This window comes from Mus musculus, chromosome 1, assembly GCF_000001635.26.
Source record: "Mus musculus strain C57BL/6J chromosome 1, GRCm38.p6 C57BL/6J".
In the NCBI taxonomy this organism is placed as follows: domain Eukaryota; kingdom Metazoa; phylum Chordata; class Mammalia; order Rodentia; family Muridae; genus Mus; species Mus musculus.
Window position 1 is genome coordinate 177,936,051 of NC_000067.6, and position 19,001 is coordinate 177,955,051.

At 42.7% G+C, this 19,001-nt stretch overlaps 1 protein-coding gene across 6 annotated transcripts in view; it reads left to right on the forward strand.

The window, feature by feature from the left end:
* Positions 1–19,001, forward strand: part of Catspere1 (cation channel sperm associated auxiliary subunit epsilon 1) — a 153,835-nt gene that overhangs the window by 127,632 nt on the left and 7,202 nt on the right. For 4 of the 6 annotated variants that reach the window (XM_017314031.2, NM_001368823.1, XM_017314033.1 and 1 more), the window contains 6 exons: positions 551–601; positions 1,597–1,630; positions 1,699–1,778; positions 6,805–6,904; positions 12,184–12,270; positions 15,713–15,870. In XM_017314031.2, the coding sequence (XP_017169520.1) occupies positions 551–601; positions 1,597–1,630; positions 1,699–1,778; positions 6,805–6,904; positions 12,184–12,270; positions 15,713–15,870 (510 nt within the window). Of the gene's footprint in view, positions 1–550; positions 602–1,596; positions 1,631–1,698; positions 1,779–6,804; positions 6,905–12,183; positions 12,271–14,872; positions 14,990–15,712; positions 15,871–16,019; positions 17,670–19,001 lie in introns of those variants that run through there. The other 2 variants (XR_001779559.1, XM_006497084.2) reach the window with 2 other exon arrangements.

Sequence of the window (19,001 nt, forward strand, 5' to 3'; positions counted from 1 at the left end):
GGTGGTTCTTCCCACCTCAAGATCTGGATTAAAGCTGTGTCTTCCTGTCTCAAAGAGTCAATTCAGCAGTAGACCTTTCCACTTCAAATTAAGCAAAAATCCATCACAGATGTGTCCATATATTTTGTGCAGGCAGTGGGGTGTGAATTCCAAATGTAGCCACGTTGACAACCATTGTGTGTTGTTATTACAGTAGGCTTCAAAAACTCAATTTGTGGCTGACGGGTCACCATGTGGTATAATAAACCTCTTATGCTTATTATTCTGACAAACTATTCATTGTGAACAAGTGTTCCCTTCTCCCTTTCTTTCTTACAAAATTATATAAGAGTATACAAAATATGAGACGTAAATCACAAATATTTGTAAAAACTGATTAATTGGAAAAAAAAGAGCATTGTTAAGGCCACACACTGATCCCAGAGACTTTGATTTAGTAAATGAACTATATAACAATCTCCAGTTGAAGAACCACAGAGTTCAGTGATGAAATGTTTATGCAAATGCAGGAGCAATGACCTACAACTACATTATTTTTTTATTTTTGTAGATTCAATAAGAGCAGATGTCAACGTCGCGATTTCTCTTATGTGATCGACAAGTAAGAAATACTCTTAACATAATCAATTATCATGCGGCTAGTAGTTTACAATCAGCAAGTACTTAGTGTTTGTAACACTATTGGCATGCATATTTAAACACAGTTTCCAAATGTAAGAGAAAAGAAAAGCTGTAGAGATGACCGGTAACCTTGGCTGAAACACTTCTGAGACACACTTAGCATTATCCTCACTGTTTCAATTTGGTTAAACGGACCAAGTATCATTTAGACTCAAATCTCTTATCTGTTCCTTCTGATTTAAGATAGACAAATAAGAGTATTTGTTCCCACCTCTCTTCTCTACAAGACTGTGTAACGAACCTAATTAGAATTGTCATGTCCCCTGAGTTCACAGGGGAGAAGGATTCCATTATAGGAATAAATTAAATGTAGGGAATAACTGGGGTTTTAAAATACACTTGTCAGACCCAGAGAGTTGGCTCAGTGGATAAAGTAACAAACCCATGGAAATCCAAGCAGAGTAGCATCCATCTTAAATTCCAGTGTGCTGACAGTGAGACTCTGAGAGGCAAAAAGGGAATCTTGCAGATGAGTTGGACTGACATATCCAGTGACAAACAGCAATATGGAAGGGATGGACCAACTCCAGAGGTTGTCCTTTGCCCTGCATATGCATGACACACACACACACACACACACACACACACACACGCCGCATTCATACAGATGTATAAACCCACAATCAACACCTCTTTAAATTACGCTTTTAATTTTTATACATTTATTTTAACATTTATTCATCTACTCTATGTATATGAGTGCTCTATCTGCATGTATACCTGCATGGCAAAAGAGGGCATTTGGTCCCATTAGAGTTGGTTGTGAGCCACCATGCAGTTGCTGGGAACTGAACTCAGGATCTCTGGAAGAGCAGCCAGTGCTCTTAACTGCTGAGCCATCTCTCCAGCCTTTACTTTTTAAAATGGAAGGGAAGAATAATCAGAAAATAACACATGTCTTTTTTTTTTAAACAGGGAACTTCTGAGAGAAAGCCTATCTGACAATTTGGTAAGAAACCTATAAATGTGTCTGTGTGATAAGTGGACACAACAACTGAAGCATTTTTCTTTCTACAGAAAGTAAGGTACGACGTGGCAAAATATGGCTGCCCTCTCACCCTTGAATTGGGACAAATGTTTCAACCTATAGTAGAATTGTAAGTTCATACCCATTTGGGAAATTAGTTTGTGTGCTGCAAAAATGGCTTGGTTGTTAAGAGGCCATTCTGTACTTACAGAGGACCTGAGTTCAGTCCCCAGCTCCTACACAGTGGCTCACAACCACCTACAATGCCAGGTCCAGGGAATCTGATGTCCTGATCTGGCCTCCTTGGGCTGGGAAGGGCTTGGCTTCTCTCAGGTGGGGAGGGCAAGAGTGGTAGCTTAGTGCTTCACTTTATTTTGCTGCCAGAGAGTTCCTACTGGGGTCCAGAAGGCTTCTGCTCTCATGCATTGCTGCTTGCCTTACTTCTGCAACCCACCCTGCTTGTAAGGTCTGTCAGGTGCCTATCTACCCACATCACTCATTGAAACCCTCTGTGCTATAGGCCTAATCCTCTCTGGTTTATACCTTCTAATTTTCCTGGGCACCAAGGCTCACCCTCCCCCTACTGAGACCTAGTTTTGTAGGTTTTTTTTCCTTGTTTTATAACAAGGTCTTTGTTTCTCCAGCGTTAAAATAAATACACAATAAATGGTAAAAGTCACATGTTCTCTCCCAATAAAGCTCTTTAATTCAGCTTATCAGCATTCAGCACCCATTTCCCAACAATTACCACACCAGATACTTCCCCCAAGTACTGGGCCAAGCACTAAGAATTTAAGGATTGAGGATGGGATGTCTGCCCTCAAAAGATGGACTAAGTAAATACAAGAGCTGATATGCCAAGTTGTCTTATAGAAAAGAATGAAGTGGGTAGTAGATATTAGAACACAAAAGGAAACAATCCACCCTAGCTATGAGGGGTCCTGCTCCTGGCTCTGGAAGATGTCTGGAACCGTGTACTGGACCCTTAAAAGGATGACGAACAAATACTTAGCTGGACCCAGAGGGAAGGTCAAAAGAGCCTGGATATCAGTGAATTTTATCGGAGAAGCCTTTCAATGAGAATGGAAGTTTGAGGATGAAAATGTATAAACATACAGTGTTGGGGCACATGTCATGTGAAGAGCACCAGCAGAAGAGGCTGGAAAGGTGATCAGGGGGTCAAGACCATGCAAGGCTTCCATCTGTTCCCTTCCTTTAGGACGGTCATGACAGTGAGCATTTGCTTTAGCTGTAGCTCTCTGGATTTTAGGGGAAGACATCTAAGTAGGGAGACCTGATGGTAAAATACTGTTCAGGAGGTGGGGAATGATTGAATAGGTAACCTAACGTGGACCAAGAAGTACATCTCTGTTACAACTGTGTTACTGTAGTCAGAAAGAGTTGACGACTGATATGTGTGAGTGGTGAGGGAGACAATGAAGATGGATCAGTCAAATGTCCACAGCACATCTATATATCTTCAAACATTTGAACCAGGAGCTCATAGCCACCATATGTCTTAGGATTCCTATGGCTATGAGGAAACATCAGGACCAAAAGCAACCTGGTGGGGGTGGGGGATGAGCGGCGGGAAGAAGGTTGGTTCAGCTATAGTTTTTAGTACATCATCCAGCAATGTCAGGCAGGAACCTGGAGGCGGGAGCTGCCTGGTTTGCTTGATCTGCTTTCTTTAAAAACCCAGGATCACCAGCACTGCCCACAGTTAGCTGGGCCATCCTATCTCAATTATCAATCAAGAAAATGTACTGTAGGCTTATCCAAAGACTAATCTGGTGGCTGCATTTGTCCAATGGAGGCTCCCTCTTCTCAAATGAACCTAGTCTGTACTAATTGACATAAAATCTAGCCAGCACAGCCTTGATGAAGTATCCTCTTCACTAACTAAGAACACTGTTCCTGGATTGTCTCCTCTTTCTCCCATATCATCTCCCCTGTCTCTATTAGAGTCCTCTCACAGAGTCTGAGAAACAGAATGCACATAATAAATATATATGTTAAAAGAGGGGTAATTGCATACAGGATAAGGCCTGTGTAGTCTGGCAGTGGCTGTCTTCACACTACAGAGCATGAGAACCCAGAAGCTGCACAGGCCGGGAGACTGGATGCCTTGCAATCCAAGTCTATAAGTAAAGGCATGGAGGATTCACTCCACACCAGAAGGCTGAAGCAGCTTAGTTCTGATGTCAGCGAAGGAAGGCAGAGGCAGCTCACCAGTAGAGCAAATAAGGCCAATGAACACACCCCCAAGACGCAAAGGCTAAGAGGTGAAAAGGAAAATGTTCCCCTCTTGGGTGTCCTTAAGTCTGTGTCACTGGAGGAAGTTACTTACTGCCCACCTTCGGGTGGTGACCAAGAAAATCCTTCACAGGCATGCTTGGAGATGAGTTAACTAAACTAAACTAACCCCTCACAGATGTGCACAGAGCCTTGTTCTTGGATGATTCTACTTCCTGGCAAGGTGACAACCAGTATCAACCATGACACCCCCTGTCCTAAATCATCATGCAAACGTGCATTCAGTAAAGAATGGAGCAGCAAAAAGGGCCCTCTTGATGAAACAGCAGCTACTGTGCACACTGTGAGATTCTTCCCTTGTCCAGCTTTTATGCTGCTCTAAACATAGCTAATAGAAGAACGAGTTAACAGAAGGGATCCTCCAAGAGATAGGTAAGGAGGGCTCCTCAATTCCCAAAGTAGGATTTCCATAGGAAAATTACCAACAGTAGCGAATCTAGATGCCAATTAGTGACATTCCTGCATTCTCGGATTTAATTAGAATTCTAGTCAACCCTAACGAAAATGTATTAAAATAAGCCCATGGAAGGAAGTCTCTCTGGCACTTCTTCACAGTGAAGCAAAACTCTAAAATGACATATCATGCAATGCATGCTTTTTCCACAAGAGGGCACTGTGGGCCTTCACAAATTCTCCTAGTGACCCTTTTGTCCTTAAGCATTTTTACAGTCAATTCTTTAGAAAAGGAAAGAAACAAAACCAAACCTTAACATTTATTGGAGGGGGAAGTTAAGTTGTCAGACCTCTTTCAGACCCTGTTCTCTCCTTCCACTTCCTGGGTTGCAGGGGTCAAACTCAGGTCATCAGGCTCCAAAGCAGTGTCTTTTCCTGCTCAGCCATTCCTTTTCAACCCCCCCCCCCCCCCCCACCGCCACCCTAGCTCTTAGGAAATCAAGAATTCTATTGATAACTTAAGATGCAATCAAACTCCTGTTTCCACCTCAAACTACAAACTTGTGAGTGTCCTGGCTTCTTCTGTGGCAAGAGTCCAGAGCACTCGAGTGAGGGTGTTTTCTTTGTTTTGTTGTCTTTAATTTTCTGTGGTTCTCCCTGACTCAGACACCAAGCCACTCTCTCTTCAGCATGCATGTTTGAGAACTGAGCTTCTGAGCTCTTCATGGTTTCTCAGAACTAGTTAACACAGTTCACCCAGGAACTGCTTTTTAACACTGAAGCTTTACTCTGCACTTTGAGAGAATTGGACAATGACCAGTTGTGCTAACAGCGTTTGGGGACCAGCATACCTTACCCAGACTGAAACCTGGCTCCAATAGCTTTGAAGTAAAGCAGAGATCTGAGCAAGGAACAGGACGAGGATCTAGAATTTTCAAGGTATTCAAGACAAGGATTTAGTATTGTTAAGGAACAGCTAAAACAAGGATCTTGTAGTTTTTGTAAACCAACACAGAGCTTTCAAGAGACAAATTGTCATTTGAAAGTGAAGGTACAGTTAAAGAATCAGGAGGAGCCTAGAAGCAAGAACTGGACACTACAATCTGAGTCTCCAGGGAAATTCCCACCCAATGAGTGGGACAATTTCATTCAGATATGTGAGCAATAAGGAGTCAGGAAAGTAGGGACAGGGCATTCCAAAATTCAAGGCCCTTCTCAGCTTCACAGTGAGTCTGAGGCCTGCCAGCCTGAACTATGAGACTCTGTCAGAGAAGAGGTGCAAGGAGAAAGGAAGAGAGAGCAGGAACCAGGAGAGGGAGGTGCGGAGAGGAGGCAGTAGTGTAACCATTTGAGTTCTACAATGCAAAGGTGAAAAGTTATTAATAGCAACTATATCTTTGCTCTCAAGCCTCTATCTATCTATCTGTTATTAAAGAGAAAAAAATCTTCATATACAGTACCAGCTTTCTTTCAAAACTGCATGGGTCTAAGGGAACTGCTCTCAGCTTTGTGTGGCTAATGTGTCCTGTGCCAGTATCAGGAGGGAGCACCCTCTCCATGCGGGAGGGTGACCATGTCTAATGTTGCTGTGGAGAGTCTTCCCTGCCTTACCTCAGCTCTTTTGGCTGCTGACTGCAAGATTCAGTCCATATTCCAGCTGGCCCCACCTAGGAAGCAGGCAGGAAGTCCAACCTTCAGTACATAACCCTGTGGTCTCACTGTCCACGACATGACTTGTGATTTAATGACACCCAGAGACCCTTGCTTTGTCCTTCCACCTGTCCCATCCTCTCTCACATGTCACCAGGACCCCACCAGTCCCATTTTATCAATATGTGGTCGCTAAAGCAATGGAGAAATCTTACGGTACACATTCTCCTTATTTTCTATTCTTAGGTTTTTATTTTGAATAATGTCTGCTCCATGGGGCTGGACCTGATGGTGCACACCTGTAATCTTGGCACCCGGGAGGTGTACACGCCAAGAGCAGGAGTTCAAGTCCAGCCTGGGCTCCAAAGTGAACTCCAAGGTTCAAAATGAGCAGTGGCTGCACTGAGATCCTGTCTCAAAACAAGGCTCATTTATTTCATTCAGTTGGGGGAAGTAGACCTAGCAATCAGATACAATCAAATCACAGATCAATATCTGTAAGAATCGGGGAGTTCCAGTAACTTCCCTGGGGTCAGAGGCTAAGAAACGATAAGACAGGATTCAACCACCATGAATGGCACATTCGTGTGATCCCAGCACTTGGGAAGTAGAGAAAGAGAACCAGGATCTCAAGGGCTCCTTCACTTCATAGTAAGCTTGAAGCCTACCTGGGCACTTTGAGACGCTATCTCAAAAATAAGTCAACAAAAAAAGATTTACACTTAAGACCATGAGACTTGCAAGCTGCAGGCCCTCTATTTGACACTAAGCTGTCATTTTTGTGTTTGTTGTTTCAGGTATGATGAAAATGGATTTATTAAAATAGTTGACGCAAATTTTATCTTGTGGGAAATCCATGGCAGGAACGACTACACCTTTAATTCTACTATGGAGCAGGTAGGACATCTTTGAATTTAAACTGAACTTATTAAACACGCAATTAAAGGTATCCTTTTGATTTTTCAATTTGTATGTAAATTATCTAAGGGAAGTGAAACCAAGCCATAAGTAGAAAAGAAAGCTGACTCTATATTAAAGCCAGTGACTTCTGAGATGCATCTCTGAAAAAGAAGAAGCTGTTGTCTATAAAACAGACGAAAGAAAGGTCAGGAAAAATAAAATAGCGTGATGGGAAGGCCACTCAGTCCTAAATGACCTAAATGAACATTTTCTTGTCTGTCTTAACTGTGTCGAGTGTTTCATTATGGATGGGTTTGCTTTTGGCTTTAAGACATTGGTGCTCTATGAAATGGGTGCTCTCCAGATTTCATCTTCCTCTGTACCTTTGCACCGTTTTACTGTACTGGCCTCAGCCTCTGTGTCTCTGTCCTCTCCCTTCCTTCTATCCTCCAAGACAAGCTGATCTCGACCTCCTGATTAACCCCTCTATTCTGTCTTTTGTAATTACTCTTTCTAGCCTCTGTGGGCATTTATGTCTTTAAGCCTTCCCATGGAGATAGAGCCTTCTAGAAGTTAACAGCAGGATTTCCTAAGATTCTCTTAAGATCACAGGCTCAAAGAAAGTCAGAGTGACATCTTTCCATGTGACATATTTTATGTCACTAGATATTATTTATCTGAGATATAGCACTCACCTAGATGCCAACAAGGAGAATTGAATTACACTTTACCACTCTCAGAAGGCAGCACCTTTCAATTACATAACTAAATAAATCCATCATGTCACAGATTCCTGTATTTGTTCTACATCCAAGATGAAAGACCTTCATCCCCATTGATTCATCATTAAAGTACTTGTTGCTGAGTAGTGGTGATGCACACCTTTAATCCCAGCACATTGGGAGACAGAGACTGGCAGACCTCTGAGTTCAAGACCAGCACAGTCTACAGAGTGAGTTCCAGGACAGTCAGGGCTCCATAGAGAAACCTTGTCTCACAAACCAAAAAAAAAAAAAAAAAAAAAAAGAGGAAAAAGAGGAAGAGGTAGAAGAAGAAGAGGAGGAAGAAGAGAAGAAGAGGAGGAAGAGGGGGAAGAGGAGAAGAAGAAGAAGAAGAAGAAGAAGAAGAAGAAGAAGAAGAAGAAGAAGAAGAAGAAGAAGAGAAGAAGGGAGGAGGAGGAGGAGGAGAAAAGATGACTACAACAAACTGTGTATGTCTGTACATTTTTAGGGGGTGTGCTTGCACCAGAGTACATGTGTGTAGAGCCCAGAAGACAACCCTTCCATTGATTGCATAGAGGCATTGCTGAGAAGTAAAACTTCACAAGAATTACATTTCCAATAATCACCTTGGTGAGTCCATTGCCTGGCTCTTGTGACTGCAAAGTGAGCAGAAAGTCTACCATTCTCCCATGGACCTCCATTCTTCCTGTCCCCTTAGTTCATTACAGCAGCAGCTGAGGATGGACTGGTTGAGAGCTGAAAGAAACAATCCAGAGGAGGGAGGAACTTCAAGGAGCTGTCATGAAAAAGTCTGACCTCCAAGTTCATGCTTCAAGGACAGTAACCTGGGAGAACTGAGTTGGGCTTCGTACGACCCAGAATCAAACTTTCAATTGGGCAGGATAGGACACACCTGGAATTTCAGCACTTGGGAGATGGAGAAAGGTAGACCAATTCAAAGTATAACAACATATCAAGTTGTAGGCTAACCTGAGGCTACCTTTATCTCAAACAAACAGATGAGCCATTTGGTTTCAGTGGTAGAGCTCTTGCCGAGTGCCCAGGGTTGGATTCTTAACATCATAAGGTAGGCATGATGGCACATGCCTTTAATTCTAGCATCCCAGTACTCAGAGAGGTAGAGGCAGGTAAATCTGAGTTCAGGGCCAGCCTGGTCTACAGATGGAGTTCCAGGACAGCCAGGGTTACACAGTAAACATTTCCTCAAAAACAAAAACAAAGAACTAAACCAAAACAAAACAACAAGCAAGCAAACAAAGATTCCTAAGACCATGATACTAAAAGTCAGGTTCTGATCATGTCTGACTCAGGACAATGCAATGTGTATTAGACATGTGCCTAAGCTCACCCACACTGCTGTACCCCTCTTGGCAGTCCTACTCCTGGACTCTTTCTTATGAGTCGTCACATGGCTGGGACACTCGAAATGAAAGCTTTGCTCCTCCTCCCTCTCTATCATTTCCAGTTTTCTTCCTTTCTTTAGCTCTCCAGCTTGCTCCACAGTTTGGTCAGCCACTGCCTTCCTTTCCCAGGTGTGATCGCTGCAAGCTGTCATGGCCACTGTAAATGCTTACCTTCCCTTTACCCTGCCCTGGCCTGTGTCTGAGCTGCAGGTCACACACAGTGGACATGTGTGACAATGCCTAGGAACTAGGACAGCTGGGTCATTGAACTAAAAGTGATTTCAACACAATAACTGACAACGTAAAACACTGTACTAAACATTTTATGTGAAGAGTGTGTCTCCTCCAGAGCACATACACAGGATTGTTTCATACAGGACCACCCAACGAGGAAAGTCACCCTACTCAACAAACAGTACTGGGTAAAGTGAAACCAGACACAAAAGTCAAGTGGAGGAGCTCAAAGCATCCTAAGCGTCCTTTGACTGAGCTCCGAAGATGGTGGCTCAGTGGTTAAGAGTGCTGGCTGCTCTTTCAGAGGACTCAAGTTCAGTTCCAAGCTCCCATAAGGTGGCTCACAATCATCTGTGATCCAGGCCTAGGGGATCCGATCCCTTTTGGCCACTGTGGACACTGCACACATATGATGCAAAGATATACATTCAGGCAAACATGAATACACATTTTTAAAAAAAGTAAAATGTAACTCCCACCTGCCATCATGGGCAGATGGTAACTCAAAATTGGTCTATGGTCGAAATTTAGGATCACAAACTAGAAAAAATTCTTAGAAAAATAAAGTAGGGTAACATCATCCTAACATGGGCTTGGGCAGTGATTTATATAATGGCTATGATATCAAGTCACAGATAAAAGAAAGAGAAAGGAAGAGAGAATTGAGGGAGGGAGGCTAAAAGGGTAGAGGGGAAAAGAAAGGAAGAGATAGGAGAGAAAAGGAAGGGAGGGAAAACAGGAGGGAGAAGGAAGGAAAGGGAAGGAGACTAAAGGTGGACTTGATGAAAACCTAAAAACAGTGTGCATCAAAAGATACAGGAATTGGTGCCTAGCCCAGGCTTCATCAGAGAGGTTTCACACAGCAACTGATACAAGAGGAGCAGCAAAGCATATAGGAGCCAGAGGGGTCAAGGACACACCAAGAAAGCCCACAGACTCAACTAACCTGACCTCACAGAGACTGAAGCAAATGGGAGCTACAAGAGACCGACCTAGGCCCTCTGCATACATGCTATAGTTGTGTAGCTTGGTCTTCTTGTGGGATGCCTGGCAGTGAGAGCAGGGGTTATCCCCGACACTTTTCCTCCTACTGACTTGTTTCTTCCAGCCCTAATGCAAGGAGAGGTACCTAGTCTTGCTGTAACTTGTTGCCATGTTTTGTTGATATCCATTGGAGCACTGCCCTTTTCTGAATAGAAATTGAGGAGGAGTGAATAGGGGAGGGACTGGGAGGAAAAGAGGAATGGTAAGCTGTGGTTGGGATATAAAAATAATAAAAGTAAATCTCAAAAAACAAAACAAAAGAAAAACGCAAAAATAAAAAGACGACCTATGGAGTGGAACAAAGTATTTGAAGGTCATATATTTGATAGTAGAGTGCCTACCATATTCAGAAAACTCCCATAATTCAACAACAAAACAGCCCAAATTAATGGGGGAGGGAGGACTTGAATGGATATTTCTCTAAAGAAAATGTGTAGTTGACATTGGAGCACATTCAGGAAACCTAAATGAAATCCACAGTGAGACACTATTTCACATACACTAGCATGGCAAGAATAAAAATAAACAACTGGCAATACGAGTTGGTAATGGAGGGAAAGGCAGACTCACATTGCTGGGGTGTAAAGAGCACCGCACCTCCACCCTGGGGAACGTACTGGGCAGACTAGAGACTCAAAGCACAATCTCCAGTTCTCATCCTCCATGCCTGCGTGCTCAAAACAGTGGAAAGGAAGTTCTCCAGGGTTGATTTGCACACCACATTGACAGAGCTACTTACAACAGCCAAGGCTGTAAGGATCAGGAAAGAGGGGAGTCTTGTGGGAAAGCCATGAAAAGGTGGATGAATTGGGAGGTGTTAAGGGCAGAGACCACAGTGTGCAGGGACAAACATTCTGATGCGAAACTCAAGATCTGTGAGGGATGGAGCTTAGAAAAGCCAGGGCAGCAGTTATTGGTTGCATGAGGAAGCTGTGGAGACTTTGAGAGGCTTGTAGGGCTCCTGGAGACTTTCTGGGTTATGTTTTGAATCAGGAGTAGGAAGGTTTTCATTATTGTGATTGTTTTAGCATCAATGTGGTTTTTTTGTTTTGTTTTGTTTTCTGCATGGTTTTGGTTGTTTTTAAGTTAAAAGGGGATTAAAATAAAAGGATGGATTTGTGCTATGGAAGGTAGTCCGGTAACTCTTCACAAAATTCTACATAAATTCTCATATGATCCAGCAGTTTTAGTTTCAGACCATGGCTCATCAGGTGACAGAGATCTGTCAGCCTGAAGGACCTGAAATCAATCCCCTCAGATTCCATATGGAAAAAGCATGGAACCCACAGGTTATCTATCCTATGGCATCTACATTCACCCAGCAGCATGCTCTTGCACATGCACGCACCACACACACACACACATACACACACACACGCACACACACACACACACACACACACACACACACACACACACACAAGCTGTCAAAAGGAAGGAAATTCTCATACATGCTAGATCAAGGATGGCCCCTGAAGATGTTTTACTAAATAAAAGCAAGCTAGTTTGCAGGCACAAAATACTGAACTATTTCACTTGTAAATGTTATTTAGTTAGTTAAAAGTCTCAGTAGAAAGTAGGATGTTGGTTGTCAGAGGTGAGGGTTTCTTCAACTGGGTCCTTGCAGTGGCTGTGGTTACAGTGTGTGAACAAAATCAAGGCCACAAAATTGAGCCTTCTCAGTGTTTAAAACTGTATTACGTTTAAGTGGTGAAAAAGCAAAGCACTGCATTTAAATGAAAGGGTTTCTTGAGAAAGATAAATTTTCCAGTGCCATTAAGATATATTAGATGCTCCAACATAAGCTAATGCAAAGACTTCTCCATAACGGCATGTTGCCATCTTTTGGCAGAATGGTTGTATAAATGAAGCACAGACGTGGGACTCGATGATAGAGGAAAACCCAGACATCCCACTGGATGATGTCTGGGGGCCTCAGGTAAGAAAAGGATTAAATTTGGCCTTCAAGATTAACAAAAGCCTGCTGCTAACACTTTGGATTTAAATTGCTTAGGGGAATTGAACACTACTTCTGAGTTATTTCAAAATTTCTTGTCGTTAATCTGTTTGATGTTTTCCCTCTCTGGCACTCTTTGGTAAGAGATATACCACTAAAAATCTGAATCTGCATGGTATCAAGTGATTACTATATGTAAACATGAGGAAAGCAAGCCTTTTAAAAGACTAGTTGTCTCATGGGGCTGGAGAGAGCACGAACTGCTCGTACAGAGAGTCTGAGTTCTGTTCCCGAATCCATGCCACATGACCCTTAACTGCCTGTAACTTCAGCTTCAGGGGATCCACTGTCTTCTTCCAGCCTACTCCGGTTATACGTATACACAAGACACGTAGAGTTCAATCTAAAATGAAATCTTAAATAAACAAATTAATAAATAGTGAGCTCTAAGGGTGAAGGTAGTTTTGTTCCTTCTGTTCAATGCTACATTCCCAGCACCTAACTCATTGTAGAAAATTAATGTCTTTATAGAAATACTTCGTGAACTGTGGCTCATCACTTCCAATAAGTAATACTTATTACTTCAAATCATAAGGAATCAATGTAGTTATGGGTTCAGTTCAAACCAAACTTGCCTTCCTGGTTATTTTTGTTGTTTTTAAAAGGCACTCAAGGGTCTGGGTTGGGCCAACAAATCTTATGGAGGGCCTAACTGACACTGTGGTTCAGCAAGGACATACATCCAGCAATGAGATGGGGAATAATCATGGAATGAGCTTGAACTAGCAAGAAATAGTCCAGTGGTTTCCAAGCTTCAGAAAGCAGCAGGAAGCTTGCTGGAATAGGCAACTTGGTCTCACCCAAATTTCTAATTCAGGTCCAAAATTTTTTCACACCCTCCCCATTGTCTCTGTCCCACCCATCTGCTCCACTCTCTTCCCTTCCCTTCCTCTCCTCCCCACCTTTCCATTCCCTTCTTTTCCCAGCACTAGAGATTAAATCCAGGGCATTGTGTGAGCTATGTAAGCATCTGGGTTACAAACCAGCTCCTAAACTCACGTTTCTAAAAGTCCCCAAATATAGGTGACATTGTTTAGCTTGGGCCTTGGTCCTGTACTTTGGAAACCATGAAAGTAGCTTATGACCAGCAAAGATTCTGGAAGGAACATTTCAGGCCCTCAATCCTCGGTCTACCATGTGAAAAGGAAAGACAACATGAGCCAGCTGTGCTTCTGAGAAGTAGCTCTTGGATCTCTAAGTCGTCAGAGACAAATGTCTGAAAGGAAAAGTGGCATTTCTACAGGTTCTTGAAGTTGGTGTTGGAATAGATAGGGAGTGGGTGGGCACTGCAGGGCTGGCTGATTTTTTCTTGATACAGGATGGGATTTGAGTCTCTGAAAGTGACCAAGAATCCTAGACAGAGCACTCCTCGGCTAGAAATGGAGTGAGCTCCGGATTCTAGGGGAGATTTGTTTTCTTGGAGACTAGGTAGGTGACAAAGTGAGGGCTTAAAATAAAAAAAAAAAAAAGAAGAGAGAGGGAAAAGATAATAATAACCAGGGAGCCCAACACTATGACCGAAAGCATCAAATGGAAGCTAGAAAGAGGAGCAACCATTGGTGAATATCATTCACCGTATTAAAAAATAACAAAGGAGAAAATTAGAAAGAACAAAGATATTTCCATGTTTCTCTAGGAAAATGCACACAGTGCCAAGAAATCAGTCCTGATGAACAGGTTTCTTTTGTGGTGATGGGCAGATATTCAGTTCCCAGGCATAGTGCAAATGTCTGCTTTTATTTTAATCAAGTTCATTGCTCCATGTGTTAACCAACTCAGTAAACAAGAATTCTCATAGCCCAGTGTTGACCCAGAAAATATTTTGGATTTTCTTTTTCAGGGAGAGGGTCTCTCTCTATAGCCCTGGCTATCCTAGAACCCATTATATAGAATAGGCTGACTTCAAACTCAGAGATATAGCTGCCCCTGCCTCCCAAGTGCTGGGATTAAAGTGTGTGCCACGACACCCTCCATAGTGTGCATTTCCAAGTTGGTTTACTGAAAATCCATGAGCCTTTTGTCACTCCTCACTCACTGGTACACCCACACACCGTTAGGCAAATGGAGCAGATATGCCATGGCCGAGAGGTAAACAGAGGTGAGAAAGGGTAGGAGATGTGGATTCCTACTGCTATTTTTGTATTTCATCAGGAGGGATCGTGATACTTCATTAGGTTGAACACACGTGCTTCATATGAAATTAGAGCATAACTTACCTCCACTACCTAGTATATTGAAGATGGACTATACCCACGGTAGCACTACATTAAAAGGCCTCAACATGTAGGGGAAATAAAGAAATCAAGAAGTAAATACCATCAGATAAATCCAGTGCCACTTACCAACCATACCACTACCCCTACTCCTGACCTGACCCTATTCACCTTTACCTTTACCCTTGCACCAACACCTACCCTTACCCCAACCACTTCACACCAACCTACACCTACTCACACCCTTAGTCTAACGATTAATTTATACTTAAACTTACCTTTTACATTAACCTTGCCCCTATCCCTACCAGGACTATTCAATGGCTATAGACAGACTTTGGCTGCATGAAGCCTCCATGCTGTGGAAATAATCATGTGATCCAGGTCCGATGGAGCTGCAAACTCCTAGACCCAAAGAAAATTGCCAGGTTAGGGTTAGGTGTGGGTAACAGTCTTTCTAAATGGGAGAAATCCCATCCATCTCTAGAGGAGCCCAGTAGTTTCTTTCCAGGGACAGTCTTACCCACATAGGGTTACACCCACCTTGTACATGGGCTGGATCTCTGCCCTGCTACTATGACTATATCCATAGCAAACTGAAAAATGGGCACCATTCTCAGCTATAATCCCTTCTGAAAACTAAACTGAGCTCCTGTACCCACACTCAGCATCCCAGTTTTCACCAAGCTAAGAATACCTTGGACTAAGTGAGGGATCCCCCAGAAGGTCCTCTCTGAACCACGGGTGAGGGCTGGTAGGGGATGTGCCAGGCATTCTCTGCTATTGCAGCTGCAAGTAGAAAGATGTAGCCATCCATCTCTTAAGGATGTTTCCAAAATGAATGTATGAGAATCTGGGGCTGTTGAGAATGGTTAGCAGATAGGAGCACTGGCTGCTCTTAACAGAGGACCTGGGTTTTGCTCCCAGCATCTACAAGACAGCTCAAAAGCACCTGTTAATTTTAAGTTCGTGGGGGTTCTGGTGCCCTTTTTTGACCTGCATAGGGAGTGTTTGTAGGTGGTGCAGTTTAATACAGAAAAAAAAATACTCATGAACATAAAATTAAAATACACAAGACTTCTCATACATCATATGAATAAGATTGTTTTAAAGTCTAGAAATAACCTTTTTCTGTCTTTGCTTGTACTCAGAACTATAGGCCTTGTTTTTCTTATGCTATTGGGAAGCCAGGAGACCTAGGCCAACCATATGAGATTCTAAACTATTCTAATAAAAACCACATAAAATGGCCCATGACGTATGCTGGAATGTATGTGTATCGCTTGAAGATCTTGGATCCAAACTATAGGTAAGAATAACATTTTAAGTAAGAATAAAATTATAGTTTCCCCTTATGATTTTTTTTGCCTTTTTTTTCTTTTGTGTTTAATTTGATGCCATCTAAATATCTCATTTTTGTTACTCTTGTTATTTATAAGTTTCCTTTTCATTTTCTAGCAATCAGCAAACATGCTATAAAAGCAGGACATCTCATGTCACCTAGTAATTGGATCACTCACTCAGTTTGAAATTCCATTCTGGTATTTTGTCCCCTTGACATACATATTGGCTACTTTGCCTATTGACATGACCAAACATCTGACAAGAAGAACATAATGGGTATGGGATGGATTGTGGTTCCAAGTCTTGAGAGTAAAATCTACCGTGGTAGAAAAAGCATAATGAAGGCTAGGGGAGAACTGCAGTCAGAAGCACAGAGCAATGGCGGTCAGGCTCAATTCTTTCCCAGCCACAAACTGCAGTCTGTGCAACTGTGTGAGCCATGTGGGTGGGTTTGATGTGGGTCTTCCTCAGTCAGGCACTTCTAGAAACAGCCTCCCAGATAGTCCCAGAAGGTTTATTTCCATGGTGACTCAAAATCAAGTCAGCCTAACAATGAAGACCAAGCATCACACCTATCATGTGTTGGGCCCTGGGTTCCCTCCTAGCTCTATAAGACAACAAAGGAAATAAAAGCCCATGAGCCCATGTGCATGGCCCTGGGAAAGACAGATTCATAAAATACAGTGTGGACTAGATCAATTAGTAATGATTATATTGGAGGATTGAGTAATAGTCTAGTAATGTGACATTATTTTTTGAGCTTTGAGTTCTTCCCTCTATTACCTGGCAAACAAATATTACCTGCCTGCCACCCTCCTCCTTCCAGAAGATGTGACTTTTGGTATGCTAAAAGGCTCACTGATGACTTAGGTAGTTTTGGGATACAGACTGATGAATGGAAAGACCAAAGCAAAACTAAGAGATTTATGATTTTCCTATGCCTGTAAGCCTCCAGTGTATTTATTTCCAAGGAGGCTGAAAGTTCTTAAGAAGGGCAACAGAGAGGATTTCCTTCCAAAGGAGTTCTGAGAGCTGCACATCTCCCAGCCCTGCTCACAGGGAAGAGAATGCTTCCTCGAAAGCAAGGAGAAGCCTTAAGGAAAGGAACCTCTCCTGTTCATAGGTGATGGGCAGCTTAACTGATGCACAGCAATGCATGATGTAATGTCAGAGCACAAAGGGACTCTTGCCAATGTAAGGAGACAATCCAGACCATTCTGATGGAAGTACAAGCCAGTCATCCCAGCTACTCTGAGGGCCCAAGTCCACTAGATCTCATGATCCCAGGAGTTCAAGAACAGTCTGGAAGAGATTCTCAAAAATAACAAACTATAAGGAAATCAGGCTTCAAGAGTGAAATAATCCCAGAGAAATGGATATGTGTAAAAGCCACAAGGGATCCAGGCCATGAGAAATGACTGATAGCTGATCAAGCAGACAAAGTAGCCTTCATCCTGGAAGGTGCTGGGGGACCAGCAATGAGATGACATGTCTACGACAGTCCATGTAATGGGTGCTGACAGCTAATATTTGGACAATCAGTACATAGGATTCTCAACTATTAAAATGGCCGTGTAAATTTTTTTAACATATTTTTTACTCATTGTTAGTAATTTCATACATGTTGTATTAGTTGGGGTTCTGTTGAGTCACTTAACGTATGGGTAGTCTCTATATAGTAAGCCAATATGTTGATGGCTTATAGTCTGTATAGTCCAATTCCCCCACAATGGTCAGCAGCAGCAGCAGCAGCAGCTGTGAATGGAAGGCCAAGGATCTAGCAGTTGTTCAGTCTCACAAGGCAAGCAGGCAGAGAAGAGAGCAAATCTTTCTTCTTCCAATGTCCTTATATAGGTCTCCAGCAGAAGGTGTGGCCCTGATTACAGGTCTGTGCCACCATGCCTGTATCTGGGACTTGCTTTGTCCCAGATGACCTTGAACTCAGAGATCTCCCTGTCTTAGTTTTCTGGGATTCATAGCCACTCAACCTCAAGATCTCAATGCCAAGATCCAGGTCAGAAACTTATATCTCCCAGCCTCCAGATTAGGATCACAGGTGAGCCTTCAAATTCTGGACTGTAGTTCCTTCCACATATAGTCAAGGTCGCAACCACAAATAGCCACTACACATGCATACAATGGATTTTGATCATAATCATCCTAATTCCTTCCAGACCCAAGCCCCGCTTCCTCCTCTAACCCTGCTCCACAGTCATGTCTTTGTTTTCTTTTCCTTAGCTGGCCCACTGAATCCAGTTTGTGCTACCTGCATACTCATGGATGTGGGTCAATTTACCCCACTGTAGTTAACCAACTGGAGCCATACCATTAAAGGAAACTGGCTCTCCTTCCCTCAGAAGCCATGAACTGTTCATAGATCTTCTCTTCTCCCCATAATGAAATGTTGATTGGCTTGATCTTGTACAGACCTTATGCAGGCAACCATAGCAGCCGTGAGTTCGTATGTGTAGCGTGCCTGTTACATCGACAGTACTTCCTGTGCTTTGACTCTTTCCCTCCTCAACAGTCTCTGGATTTGGTGGAAAGGAATATGATATAGATGTCTTATTTGTGGCTGATCACCCCACAGACAGTTATTTTCTGCATTGTGACAATAAGTTTCTTTATTAACTGTCATACACTGCACAAACATCTGTGTTCAGGTCTGAGTGCTGCACTAATCTATGGGTATAGATATACAACTTAGAAGGCATTCAGTACTATGTATGTTCAGCAAGATAATAGTCATAAGTTCACATCTGGGACAGATATGTTTCCTTACCAGAGGTTCTTGGCCAGATTTACAGTACCAGACAGCATTTCTTCTTGTGACATGGGCCTAAAAGTACAATGGGACAACTAGTGGGAGGCAGGGTAGGGGAGGTCTTAATGACGCTGGGATAATAGAACCCAGGTGAGAGAAAGGGGGAAAGGAGAAGGAGTTTTAAATGTGGCAAGGGGCAGAAGGATAAGGCAGAGGAGGCGGGGAAAACAATAACTAACACTGACGATTTTAAACTTCATAAACACATAGACAAATTTCATGTATATATACGTATATGTTATATATAATATATATAATTATTAAAATTATAT